At 45.4% G+C, this 14,712-nt stretch overlaps 1 protein-coding gene across 2 annotated transcripts in view; it reads right to left on the reverse strand.

The window, feature by feature from the left end:
- The window catches only part of DLGAP4 (DLG associated protein 4), a 1,951,934-nt gene that overhangs the window by 425,560 nt on the left and 1,511,662 nt on the right, over nt 1-14,712 (reverse strand). For both annotated transcript variants that reach the window (XM_069652304.1, XM_069652305.1), the window contains one exon: nt 6,595-6,709. In XM_069652304.1, the coding sequence (XP_069508405.1) occupies nt 6,595-6,709 (115 nt within the window). The remainder of the gene's footprint in view (nt 1-6,594; nt 6,710-14,712) is intronic.

The following is a 14,712-nucleotide window of genomic DNA, read 5'->3' on the forward strand; positions in this document are numbered from 1 at the left end:
TCTGCTGCAGCGAGCCCTGGCCCATTTAAAACAGTGGCTGCCTGTCATACGCCTTCTTCAAAATCTTCTTCTGCCCATCCCTCAATCGCAATCTCCTCTACTTTTATTGTATTGATGATGCAGAGCTCAGACTCCTCATCACTAACACACAGTCTATGCCAAGACCGGAACAATGGCCTGACCATTGTCAAGACAAGAGTGCCCATGAGAGTTTTCAGTCAATAGCTCCAAAAAAAAGAACACTGCAAATATAACCCCAGCCAACACACCACACTCAACACGTCCTGTCCCCCACCAAGGCTAGAAAGGGCCCTTCAGACCCGGCCTCTACAACACCCAGAAAAAACATCCATCCGCTTTTTCTCTTTTCTTTGATAACTGTCACTCTTCCTTTTGAAGGAAGACACACTAGTTATAAAGGGAACCACCATACCCAACAAAATTGACTGTGAAAAGGCCCCCTACCTCCATCTGCCAAATACCAAACACTACATATGCAAAGTGTACAGAAACCAGCAGGCAGGGTAACTGAGAGGAGACCCTGGCACCCGATTACCAGAATGTGGCAGACTGGATAACTGGGAAGAAACCTTGGCAACAGAATGCCCCCACAGTGTGGCAGTTAAGGTAACTGGGAAGGCACCTGGAAACCCACCACCCCCAAGCGATGCAGTAGGCAAGGTAACTCGGCAGAAAGGCGTGAAAGTGATCACCCCCGCAAAATGCGGCAAGCAAAGTGACTGGCAAGAAAACCTGAGACCCAATCAGCCACCCTAAGGTGGTATATAACATTTCTGAAAACGTTTGTTACATTTAAAGTCGTCTGCCATACACAAATGCATCCAAGCAAAAGGCCTTGAGTAGGACAAAAAACACAAGGCAGTTATCCTTTGCACGCGATTTCAACAGTACCGTCATCTCACAAACTAGAATGCTTCATCTCTGGTGACAAGGGTCCCAGGATCCCTGAGCTCAGAATGCTATGGGGTGGAGCATCGGCTGAGGAGCAGAGGGCCATTATTATAAGTGTTGTGAGGGACTTGCCCAATCCAGCCTGTGACAATGAATCGAGCAAAGGGTTTGATCATGTTCAATTGCAAGCCGGAGGGTCTAGAAGGCCAGGTGTGCAGTGTGTCGGGGAAGTTCCACTACTCAACGAGCAGTCTTGGAAAGGAGCAGGGTGTCATGGAAAGTCTCTGAGGGTGGACCCATGTGGAGGACCTTCACTGGAAGCTTGGTAGGGGCTGGCCCGAGCCTAGTGTTAACACTGCTGTGTGAAGAGATCTCGGGGCCGCTGGCAGGACCTATGGAAAACAAAACAAAAGAGGTAATGGCTACAAGATTTAGAATTAATCTGAACCTCTGGCATTGCTCTGGGCAACTGTCTGACTGTATCCTACCCTCCCGAACCTCCTCCTCACCTCTAGCTTCAGAAGAGCTGCCCTTGTGTTCTGACAGCTTCTTTCTGCGTGTCTTCTTTGGGTCTGCTTCCTTCTTTTCCTTTGGCCTTCTTTCTTTCTTTTCATGCATGTAGAGTCTGGCTCCCTCTGAGGCCACCATGGCAGGATTGGTACCTGTCAATGGGGAACTCTGAGGAGCCAAACCCCAGACCAGGGAAAAAGCAGATGCAACAAAAAACCCTGCTAATAGATCCAACGGAAAGTGTCTTTTGGATGTAACCAATAGAAGCTCCAAGAAGAAGTCTTTTCTGATGGTAATGTGTGTGCTCCATTGGGGTGGATACTTGAAGCTGAAGGATTCTCGGATTCAGAAGTCCAAAGAGAGTAGTAAAGTCTATCTTAAAAAGATAGAACAACTGGAGGCTGAAAAGGCTAACCACACCCTTATTCAGATACGGAAGGTCAGCCGGTCCGGAGTGGAAGTCTTGCTCAAGCCAAGAAGGAAGAAATAATGACAACGTACTACGAACAGAAAAGAGTTCCTAAAAAGGGAGAAATGGAAGTTGGAGTAACGGTAGCGGTTGAAGAGTGAAATGCGGTAAGTGAAAATTAAACAGGATAGAAGACAGGTAAGTAAAGTGTGGTCGATACTAATGACAGCGGTAGAGAGAGGCGCTAGAATACGGAAAAGACATTAACAGGAAGCAGGTAAGTAAAGTATAACGCAACTGTTAAAAGCCTTGCGGAAGCTGAGAGTGAAACGCAAGGAGCGCTGAAAGGAAAGGACAGGTAAGCGGAAAAGGAAAGCAGAATTCGCCGGTGAAACACAGCGCGAAAGACAAGCGAAAGAGACACAAAGCAAGCAAGCACTTGCAGTCAAGAGAGAGAGAGGTGGCACAAGACTGCACCAAGATCGACAAGGGTGGAAAGCCGGTTAGCAACCGGCACGGAGGAAACTCTAAGAGTGAACTGCGAAAAACACAGCAGCGTGGTCCAAAGGAGAATGACGGATACAATGCGCTGTACAAGGGGCGTGGCCCAAAGATATACAAACAGCAGCCATCTTGGTAGGAGACTAGACCGACAACTCCGGTTCTAGTAGATAACGTTAATGTATTCAAGACTGCGACAATTTCCATGGGCGAAACCTGACAGCAACCCTCCAGACCATCGTTCTTTTCCTGCCAAGCCATTACAAAAGTGGAAAGACCATATGCAAATTAGGTTTGATCCCACAACAAAAGTTGCAGTCCAGCCTAAACTGCTTGGTCACATCCCTTCTGCACGGACCCATGGACAGGCCACCCCAGGGTGCATTCACATAGGAGCTCAGATTATGGCACAACGCAGCATGCACAAAGAGGTTTGAGAAGCCATAAGGGACTGAAATGCACCTACCGTGAGTGAGCTTTAAGACGGCACTGCCAACGGCGGAATGAGAACAACAGGCATGCCATGAACAGTGCAGCTTGTATAAGACATAGCATTTTGCGTTATTGCCTATTTTGTTGATTCTTAGATTTCTGATTTCCCCCAGAGTCCAGTTCCTTTTGTCCAACTCCAGGCCTCAAGGGCCAGATCCATGCCATGTTTTCAGGATACCCCTAATTAATATTCACGAGATAAATTGGCATACAGTGATTCTAAATGTATGCAAATTTGTCCTCATAAATATTAAGGAGGGATATCCTGAAAACCGTCAGGATTCCGTCCCTCGAGATCCATAGTTAGACAACCTGGCAGTTTAAATGCGGTTTTCTTTTAATGCATAGGTCGGTGTGGAGTACAGGGGCAGTGGGAGAGCATTTTCTGGAGAGTTGAGGACTCCCCGGCTGTCCACCACTGAAGGTGGTGGCCTTACCTGATCTGAAACCTGTAGAACATTTGCCAGGCTCTTCTCATTCAAGCCTTGCCATGCGATGTGTCTCTTCCACCAGGCACTAGTGTAGGGTGGAAGGACTCATGCTCTTAACTGTGCAGCTTGAAGTCTGTCCAGGCCTGAATGCATAAGTGGACACACATGATCCGATATTGATGAAATGCCATACCCACTGGGGAACCTGCACGATCCTCACCTTGCAGAATCACAAGCGTGAATCACTGTGTTAGAAGCACAACAAAGCACATTAATGCAAAATATCCACTGTGCCCCCCAAAAAGAAGGGTAGAACAGAGTGAAGGAATAGGGCATAATGGGCTTTAGGGGGGCAGTAGTGGGCAAAAAAGGGGAAAATCAAGCTAAGGGAAAGATCCCCCCTTAAAAAATGACAAAGGCAGGATTCGGCACATCGGAATGGGTGCAGATCCATGGCAGTGGACTGAACACAAAATAGCAAAAGTGAAACCTTCCCGCAGACCGAGTGATGTGCCGAGATCACCATAGAGATTGCAAACAATCCGTTGGTCAGAACTAAAAAGTATTATACAACCAATTATGCAGCTCCGATCCCACAATATCTCTCAAAACTATTAGGAACGCATCGTCCAAAGGCAGTCTTCTCGTAAGTCCCCACCCAATGTCTTTGTGATCCCTGTATTCCTACATTGCTCCCATAATCCCTTGCTTGCCAAGGGGTAGGACAGGCAGGGCCATTCTCATACACTTCAGAGGCGTTCACAACTCTCCAGCAAGTAAGTCAAAACAGACTCTAAATCTGGGAAAGCTATTGGATTTCCAAACCAAATCTGATATGGGAAGTTCACATACTGGAACATTGTTACTGGTTCTGCCTTTTCCATTTCATCATTACTAAGTAGGTGCTTAATTCATGATCCTTATTCAGTCCATGTTCAGTTGAATTGAAAAAAGGATTGCCTTTGATTGCTTTTGCTCAGTTAATGTTCAGTGTCTACTTTTCTTTCTTCCATTTTAACTCTCATTACTCCCAAAAAAATGTGATTTTCTTTAATGGTACTAGATCATGGTACCAACTATATTAATTAATTATTGGATTAGAAATGTCTCCAATTGAATTTCATTCGACCCAGTGAAGTGTTGCCATCCTAAGATGGTGGTAAAGTGGTACCAAAAGGAGTGAATTTGCAAATTACCCACTTTCTATCTTTATGAGGTTAGTGCAGGTGATGGTTCCAACTGGAACACCATTATCCATGCAATTGTGATACTGTGGTTTTCCATTAGTTCACAAGCTCAAGAGATTACAGGTTTAACAGCAAAATATTAGGTAAGAGATTACTTTAAAACCAATAGAAACTCATTTTTCTAAATTCTCTGCATCTGGAAGACATGAAGATACTTTTTGGAACAAACATCTTTACGATTTTAAATGCTTAGCTACAAAGTATTCTGAAGAGTGATTTATTAAAAATACAATTGACCAGACTAGAAATACACATCTATTTAATTATTAAGTGCATTAATATAGCCTACCTATTTTTTTTGACTTAAGAAATAAAATGAATTGTAAATGGGAATAATATATTTAAAAGTAATTATTTAATGGTTACTGAGTAAATATTAATTGATATTATCATTAATCATATTAACAAAATAAGGCCATATGAATTACAGGGGATGGAAACTAATAATCTATAATATAAGACAAATAAGGCAACTAACCAAAATAAATTAATTGGACTCAGCAATGAAAATGTAATAAAAACATAATAAACTTGAAGTTTGAGATTAGAAGAAAATGTGGTTTACAATCATATGCATACTTATATTGAAATATAAGATTGATGGTACATTTTGAAATCTAATTCAGAAAATGATACTTACCATATACATTCTGTCATTTTCTCTCTTTTCTTCTTTTGTATTTGTTATATAATAATTATATTTGTTCTAAAAATAAATCAGTGTTCTGTTTGGATTCCGCAATAGTACATGTTAATCTGCTAGGCTCTGAAAAAGCTTACAGAGAAATTACAGTAAAACCCTGATATAAAAAGCTAAACACTGGCTCCCAGTGAAGGAACAATTGGAACCCAAAAGTCCTATGCTTGGGATGCTGGCACCGCTGATTACCTCAGCAAGCACTGCCTCCAGTATCAGCCAGCCACACGCCTAAGATCTGAGGCCTAGTTGGGAAGTACTTTTTCTGCCAGATCTCCACATTTTATTAAACTCTGTGCCCCCCATTCCCACCCTCCCCCGGGTTTATGATTTTATCTTTTTTTCTGGTGTTTGTGATTCGGGGCATATATAGTCCTTCTGTTTCATGTACAAATTCAATTAAACGCTTAGATAAATAACCTGTGGCCCAAAATAATCTATTATGTCATGATGTGAAGTTCAAGAATTTCGGGTAGGTCTCTGCACACAGAAGCAAAGTGTCCCAACGTCATGCAGGAAGCCGCCCGCCATTCCTGGTTACACGCACTGCGTGCTGGGACTTCTATTTTCCTTTTACACTTTGAAATCACAGGCCTAAAAGTCCCAGCGTGCATCGTGCAAAATTGATACGGTCTGAAGGCACCAGCAAAGAAATGAGCGAATTTGGAAGCTATGGGCCTCATTACGAGAATGGAAGTAACCATGCTGCTTTTTGCAGCATGGCTACCCCATTCCGGGTACCGGGTCCGGGTTCCCTAAATGGGGAAGTACCGGGCCATTCCGACCCTGGAGGGCCCGGTATTTCCTCATTCAGGGAACCCGGACCCGGTACATCCCCATTCCCATTTGAGCCCCCATAGGGCTCAATGGGAATGGGGAGGATGCAAACAACAAGCCCGTTAATGACGGGCCCGTTGTTAGCATCCTGGTCTGCTCGCGGGACCCACAAAGGATGCCTGGTTTTACCAGGCGTCCTTAGCCGGTCTCGCGAGGAGACCTTGTAATTAGGCGGTAGGGGGTTAACGGGCCGGCAGCTCTACCGGCCCCGTTAACCCCCTACCACCTTCCTCGTAATGAGGCCCTATGTCTGTACATATACGGGTCCAACCTCTGGAACGCCCCCATCCTCCGCTACTGCAAACCTGAATATGTGAAGTACCATAGAGAGATAACTTTCTACCCACTCTGGCCTACCTATAGCCTTTATCTGGTTTACGCCCCTAATCTGTTCTCTGTCTTCCATGACCTCCTCTGACCAACCTTCCCTTCTCCATCTGCGCACTTTCCCAATCCTTTTGAAGTGGCTTGCTGCACGAACGCTATACAAACACAGAAACATTGTCCTGCTTCACCCCCGCCCCCTAGGTCCCCTGTGTGGGCGGGATCGTCACTCACCTGGTCCATACAGCTGGATTCGTTGATGCCTTCAGGAATCGGGCTGTACTCTTCCTCCCAGCTCTGGAATTTGGGCGGTAGCATGATTTCCACAGAGTCCATGTGGTCCAGGCTCCTGCAGGGCAGAGGGAAAGCAGGAAAGGTGAGAGAAAGCAAGACACGCACGATGCAGTGCTACAAGAGGCGCGTGGCCTCTGCTCCCCTGGGGTGCTGAGAGGGAGCCAGAGCAGGTCAGCGGCATTCACAGCTATACAGCACGACAGGAACCACGTGGCAATCGCTCCCCTCTGGTGCTGAGGGAGCACGAGAAGACACTGTGGGGTTTGTGGCATTCAGATAGGGTGACCAGACGTCACTGTCCCGGGATTCAGTCCTCTCTCCAACTGTCCCGAGAGTTCTATGTTTTAAAAACCCTGTCCTGGTTTTGGGCAAGGGGGGGGGGTTGACAGTTACGTTTTTTTTTTTTTCATCACAACAATTTTGAACTATATAAACAGTATTAGATGTTAAGAATGTTGTCATCTTAGGATGGGTTCGAAACCCCAACGTTCTAGGTACAAGCCTTATGCATTAACTACTTCCACCACAGAGAGAGGCTGAGAGGAAAGTACATAGCAAGATACGTATTGTCAAACAGAGCAAAAGCACCTTTGTTAATAATATTTACATTTCTTTTAGTGTGTTATAGTTAAGATGCTCAACATTTTGACACTAAATACCAATAACAGTCAAGTTCATTGTACACATATAATATTAAAATATATAATTTAATCAGTATGCTGCTTGGAATTTACGTGTTTTTATCAACACTCAGAGCCCCACAATTTGTATGCATATACTGTGGGAATGGGCGTGGGGGCAGGTCCGGTTAGGGGGGCGTGGGGGCGGCGTCCTTTTATGTTGTTGGCTGTCCCGGTTTGTTGCCTTGAAAATCTGGTCACCCTAATTCAGTGGGTGTCCAGTCAATTGGTCGACAGCAAACAGGTCGACTGCAATTTGGTCGACACCATTTGGTCGAATGCCAAATGGTCGAATTTTTTTTTTTTTATATATATGTGTTTTGTGGGTTTTCGTGTGGGGAAAAAAAAGAAAAAAGAAAAAAAAGGGGGTTGGGGGGGGGGGACCCCCCCAAAAAAAACCAAAAAAGGGGTAAAAAAAAAAAAAAAAATTCGACCATTTGGCATTCGACCAAATGGTGTCGACCAATTGACTGGGAACCAATTCAGAGCTAAGATGCAGTGCCACAAGAGCCAGGTGGTCATCACTCACCTGTGGTGCCACGTGAGCAGGAGCAGAGACGGCAGGGCCAGCGGCATTCACAGCTATGACACAGCACCACAAGAGCCGTGTGGCCACAGTGGACCAAGTGGGCGTGGGAGTTTGGGAGCGGTGCTCCTCTACTTTATTAAATTAAGTTTTACAGTTACAAAAGAAACCGTTCAGGAATGGATTTGTTTTAAAATAAGTGCAGGAATAAGTTGAAACGTGTACTAAGTTCCCTTAAGCAGCAGGCGCATTTGTCTTTGCGTTTGTCCTGCTGGGGATTGGAACCCGGCACCTGCTTGATCGTAGAACTTCTGGGTTGCTGTTATTTTTCCAGTGGCGTGCTGCTTGGAACAAATACCATTCCCAAGCCCCATACATAACACTTTTCCCGCAGTAATCCGATTTTTCTTTTGGATTTGACGTGAAAATACTGCATGCACGTGCAATGAATAAGTAGGTGTTAGGGGTGACATTAATACTTAATATGCCCCATAACAGGTGTGATGGTGAGTGATTAGAAAGTGGAGGGTGCTTAAAGCTGCGTGCTGTGCAGACAATGAATAAAGGTAATCGGGGTCGTTTAAAATGTATTTTAGATTTTTTTTCACTGTTTCTTTCAGCCTTTACACAGTGGTGACGGTGGAATGGAGGCAAGATGGGGTCCAATTATGTGGTTTGTGTTGCGTGTGTGATGGGGCATGTAGAATGGGTTTGTAGGGAGCGGCGTCTGGCCAGCACGGAACATCGTTCCACTACTTCTTTTCGTGCACATCGACCACTGTGTGGCCATGGCTCTCCTGTGCTGCCGAGGGAGCAAGAGTGCAGACGGCAGGGCCAGTGGCATCCACAGCTATAAGGCAGCACCACAAGAGCCCTGAGGCCATGGCTCTCCTGTGGTGCCGAGGGAGCAAGAGTGCAGACGGCAGGGCCAGTGGCATCCACAGCTATGAGGCAGCACCACAAGAGCCCTGAGGCCATGGCTCTCCTGTGGTGCCGCGGAAACAGGAGCAGGTACGCTGGTGGGGGGCACTTCTCTCAGTGTTTAAGTGGGTATCATAATCATTGTATTTTCAGGCTTGTTTCAACTAAAAGCTCTAAAGAGGGCTGTAGTACAACTTTGAAACTGTAGCTATTTCACCAGCGGATGAGCCGGGCAATGGGCAGGGATTAGGGCCCTGGTGAACTTTATCTCCAGTCAATAGTCACTCAACTTCAAACTGGATTCACTTTGAAAAAAATCCTTGATAAAATAAAGTGAATTATAGCATTCAGACTACGGTCTGCCGAAGGGCCATTCCCCCCACAGTGATTCGAGGCCTTAACAATGGGAGTAGGCGCAAGACAATGACCAAGTAACATATGTACGGTTAACACCCAGGGACACATTTCAAGAGGCCAGGCTGGAGCAGTAGGAATGTAAACACTTTTATTATTGCCTGCCTACGTTGTTGCCACCTGTGTGGGTAAAATAAGGCCACCAGGCTCTCAGTCTGAGATTCTACCAGCCAAACTATCTGTGGCAATTCTGGGCAGTCTGCCACATGCCCTTGCACCACTCATTAACGCCTGCCTTCTGCCAGGTGATTGCCTTCATGCCTTAAGTAAGCCATGGTCCTTCCACTATTCAAAATAAAATCTTTGGATTCTGCCAACTCATAACACCACAGGCCACCCGATGTCAGTATCATTAGACCCAAAGTCACCCCCAACTCTAAGATTCTCTGGAAAGTAAACATCTCCTATCGGACACCCTGTCAGGGGCTTCACCTACACAGGGACTGAGAATGCTAATGTGGACATCGGAGTGAAATGGCTGACCCGAAACACTCGTAGGGCCTGTTTTCCAGAAGCGTTTTATAATGACAAAACCCTATTGGAAAACGTTCTCTGACTAAGGGCCTTAATCTTTTCCATAGTTGGTTGGCATTGCCTCCATGGACCATAGCATCATGAACATGCTCTGGGTGCCCACGTGGTTCTGCTGACTTGGACCCATCCCTTTCCCTTTAAAGCAGAGGGCAGCAATTACAACTTGGCTGCTTGATTTCTTCTCCCCTGCCCTTGGCTTGTGCTATTCCCAGGGGTCGGTGCTATCCCCTCTCCTTTGTAATTACTCTATCTGCCCTAACCAGGCTCTGGGGTGTCTACCTGGATGACACCCTGATCCTCCTGCATCTCCATAGCAAATACGATGACATCAGACTGCCTGGGATTTGACTTGAAGAATGCAAGCCATTTGGCTCCGTCTAAGTGTCAACAAATCCGAGGTCCTTCTGCTGGCCATGCCAAGCTACTCTGCTGCTTCCTTGAGCTACTTTTCTTGGCACCGTCCTTGGCGCCTGTGGAATCCGCGAGGACTCCTTTGTTCAGGTTTGCGCCGCCGGTGTGTAAATAACCTCGTTATACCCCCGCCCCCCCCGCCCCCTTTGTGTGCTAGACCTCACGTGAGATCTGCCCGCTGTCTCAGCAAGATGAGTGCAAAGCAAGCAGTGGTCTGGTCTCCAGTGAAATAACGGCTTCTGTTTACAATAATGCGCCCAAAAATATGCTGGCTAGTCTCCAGGCAGTGCAGAGGTGGGCCCTTAGAATAGATTTTTATGCAGAGTCCTGGGCCTGCTTATTTATATGACCTTGAAACAGCCCACACCTACCCCACCCTTCAGCCAGATGTTTATGCTCAAACTCGGATCCCAGTTCAAGAGCTATGTAAAAACTTTGGACATGTTTTCAAGTGAAATGCATATTTTATTAAAAGGGACTCAAATCTTATTTGTGCATTCATGCAGGTTACTTAGCAGGGTTCCATGTAATAATGTCCCCGCAAAAATATCGTCATGCAAAAAAATTGCCGAAAAATGGGCGTTTTTTTGTGGGGACATTATTACATGGAACATGCGGGAGACACCCTCGCAATCCCCAAACCTTTTTTTTTCTTCATGGGGAGCGAGGGACACCCCCGCAACCCCCGCTGCCCCTCTCTCCATATATATGGTCACACAAATAATATCGCCACAACTTTTTCCCGGCGATATTATTAACGGCGACCATATATACGGGGATAATATTACCTGATACCCTTAGCACTTATTCTCCGCGCTTTCTCGCATCCTTTTTCTGTAAGTATGATTTATCCGTTTAATTTCAGTTTTAATTTAGATGGGGTTGTCATAATGGAGTTATGTTTACTCTTGTTTTGTTTTGTATTGCTTCTAAATAAAGATCTAAACGAAACGCTATGAAAATGTGCGCCTTGCCTGTTTTTAAGGATGTTTATTTAGGCCGTCTCTACAAAACATTGTAATGCCAACTACAACCAGAAGATGGCAGCGGTTCCCACTTAATAGCGCACCACCCTTCCAATGAAGAGACATGACACACAGGAAGCGCCTACGTAGGGATCAAGATAAAGCAAAATAAAGCAATTTCTTCTGCTTTGACTATAATCCACAAAGGGTCAATTTTCCTTAAAATAGCAAATACCATAGACACAAAAATAACAGATGATTTTCATATTAATTCGTTTTTACTGTGTTACTGTTGCTCTGAAATTGTGGTAAAATAGGGCTTTTTCTCCCCTCGCAGGACTCTCAAATTTAGGTGGCCACTACACTGGGTACCTAATTCGTTTTTACTGTGTTACTGTTGCTCTGAAATTGTGGTAAACTAGGGCTTTTCCTCCCCTCGCAGGACTCTCAAATTTAGGTGGCCTCTACACTGGGTACCTACAGGGCTGTCATAAGATGTGGTGAGGCCCGGGGCAAAACATCTGGTGAGGCCCCCTTACAATTTTTTCCACTCAGCCAGCGGCGGCACCTCCGCAAGCAGGAGACTCCAGAAATCTCCCCTTGAGTTTGTGTGCAGGATCCCAAATATGGTTTATTAATACAACTCCAAATCAACTACAGCAAGTTAGATTTCTCTACTGAAGAAAGGTTTATGCCGGACTAACTTTTGTATCATATGCATAAATATATAAAGGATGGCATGAGCTCTCCAGTATGCCACCTCCAACTCTCTGAGGGTCAGTCACTTTTCAAGCAAAGAATTGAGGGCAGATCTCTTTCTTCGGCTGGGGCCTCCCTCTGAGAACAGCCTCCCTGCCTCTCTGAAACTTGAGCAGAACCATCTCCGGTTCCGGAAGCAACTCAAGACCTGTCTCTTTGCTTTTGCCTTTTCTCTTCCTCTCCCTTGCTGATCACCTTCCTGATCCATGCACTGGTCACCTGGTCAAGCTTTGAATTCGATCTGAATGACACAAGGCCTAATAAGATCTGTGTTTTGTCCTACTCTTTTGTTTCCCCCTCCTTGCCTTGTCGCGCCTAGAAACACTTGTGTACAGGCACATTATAAATGCCATATCATATCATTAATGGAGCACACTGCCCCTGTGTGCGCATTAAAACACACATCATACACAGTGACAAATGATGTACAGTGGAGGCTGGTACATTTCTGAACTTAAGAGGTTTCAAAGTTTGTGCCAATTAGGCAGGATCTACAGAGCACAGTGAGGGAGCCCAAACCAAACAAGGGTTGCTTGAGGTGGGGTTCTCACTCCCAAGAAAATGTTTGAAACATTGGGTTATAATTATGCATCTTACAGCACTTTCTTTGCAAAATTGTGTAGAAATCCATACCGTTTGCAATTGGTTTTGTATGAAAGCACATGGAAAATCCCAAGAGTTGCAAATCACAAACCGTGCACAGAAACATTTTTCAATACATTTTATGCTGACTTTCCACGCAAGATATGCTAGTATACAAATATATTCATGCTGGTTGTTCTCATGTATGTCCATGCAGGCTGCATCAATATATGCCATTTTTACCATGTACGGACTTCCAGCCAGTAAAAATGCCATGCCACAGAAAGTATATCTAGGCTGAATGTGTACCATAAGTGTTATTACTGGCTTGATTGGCCTACATTCAATGTGGGCCAATTTAGCCAAGCAGTATGTTTGCATTAACCTTGATGCATAGTCCTGCGCATCAAGGGTAAAGCAAAAAGAGCATTGTCAATTCTAACAGTTTGGGCATTCGTGTAGACATGGGAAAGGCACTTCTGTATTGGTATTAGCTGGCCATTAATAATGCTGGTGCAAAATGGTTTTAGTACCTGAGCAGCTCATAGCAGTGCCTGGCAAATGCCTAATACTTATACACAAGCCAAAACTGTTGGCTTTGCCAATGCTTGTTTTTAACAGGACTTCAGCGAAAGACACGCAGTGTGTTTTTAAATCGAGTGGCCAAAGGCAGACCTGATTAAGACATTTTTATTACACCCATTCCGTGTTTACAACTCCAATGGAGTCATGAACTCTCAGAAGACTCCTCTGAGAAAACACTCACAGACACTTTGAGGGCAAAGTTTGATGGTAAAGCTTGATTAGAGCTAGCTCAAAGAGTTCCAGTGCGGAGGTGTTTTGGATGGGGAGAGCAGGAACTGGGTGAGAATTGCCAGAGGGATTAGCATGGCCACGAGAAGTCAATGGATGGGCAAATAACTAAAGAACATCTCCAAGTCCCTCCTCATATTGCATTTCGTCCTATCTGTACTCAATGCTATCATTGGGACGGATCTTCCCAGACACAGGATCTGGCAAATAATTACTCACCAGATTGGAAATACGGCTCCACAATCTGGGAAATCTAGGCACTATATGTTTATTTTAGAATGTTCTGGTGTGTTTGTGCTTTAAACTATGTTGGGCAGGGATTTAAACCGTAGCTGCTAGGTTCCTCACAAGGCCACTTGAGGGTCTGTGCGGGAGCCCTGTGAAATCCCTTGTCAATGTTGCACTGTACTGGAAATATTCATGTGCATTTTTTAGGTTTAAAGGGGTGCAGATTTTTAACTTTGCTGGCAATAAATCCTGAGTGGAAGAGGCAAATATTCATGGGGCGACTAAAATACATGCCCTACACCCTCCTAATCATCCCGTCGCTGGGCCCGGCCTCTTTCACTGCGGTGGGAGGGATGCCCCAGAAAGAAAAAGTCAATTTCCACCAATGTATGTTCGCAAAAGCAATAGTTTTGGCTTATTGGTGTCACACCTAATAACCGAAACAAAAAGAATGCCTTGCAGTGGCGCAACACCATTGAGCAGATCGGGCTCTAGCCCCTTCCTGAAATGTTAGGCTTTGTTGACTCGACCTGGCTCCATGGGTGGCACCAGTCCCTGGCCACTTGAGGCAGAAGCCCTCTTTCGATGTGTTGCCAGCCCATAGTACTTGTTAAGGAAACATGCAGAGCACAAAAACCTATCCATGCAATATCAACAGACTCACTTTGAATAAGCCAGTCTTAACGTCTGGTCTCAGCTTTTAGATGGCCCACCTCTCCAGAGATAAGCATAGCACTATGAAAGTAAACAGCCTCTGAATTGGGGTGAAAGGTATGACTAGTGGCCAAAGGGAAGGTGAAATAGCTTTTCAGCTTCCTAGCTGGGCTCAGGGAATTCAGAGGGATATGGGAGCAGGGCTGGGTAAAGATGTGTCAGGGCTGGTGAGGACCCATTTCTTTTTGATGCTTAGGGCACCCCTTACTGATTGGAACAATGGTCCAAGGCACCTGTGGGGTGCTTAAATCAATAATGAAGTCAAAATAATGCAGCAAGGAGGGTCAAAGTTGCAGATTATCAGTAGGTTTCTGTGTCATAAGATTGCCAACAAGCAGCTACTTGGGGGCCCATTCCAACTGTATAAGGTGAAAGGCCCAGATGCCATCCCTCCGGGGGAGACTGAAAGTGCAATGGGTTTATTGGCCCCACACATTATCTGCTTTGAAAACTGACATCCAGCCCCTGCCAGGTTGACCGACAGATCCGTGGTCAGACCGAACAGGACACA

This window comes from Ambystoma mexicanum, chromosome 3p (assembly GCF_040938575.1).
Source record: "Ambystoma mexicanum isolate Mex_15411 chromosome 3p, UKY_AmexF1_1, whole genome shotgun sequence".
Classification (NCBI taxonomy): Eukaryota; Metazoa; Chordata; class Amphibia; order Caudata; family Ambystomatidae; genus Ambystoma; species Ambystoma mexicanum.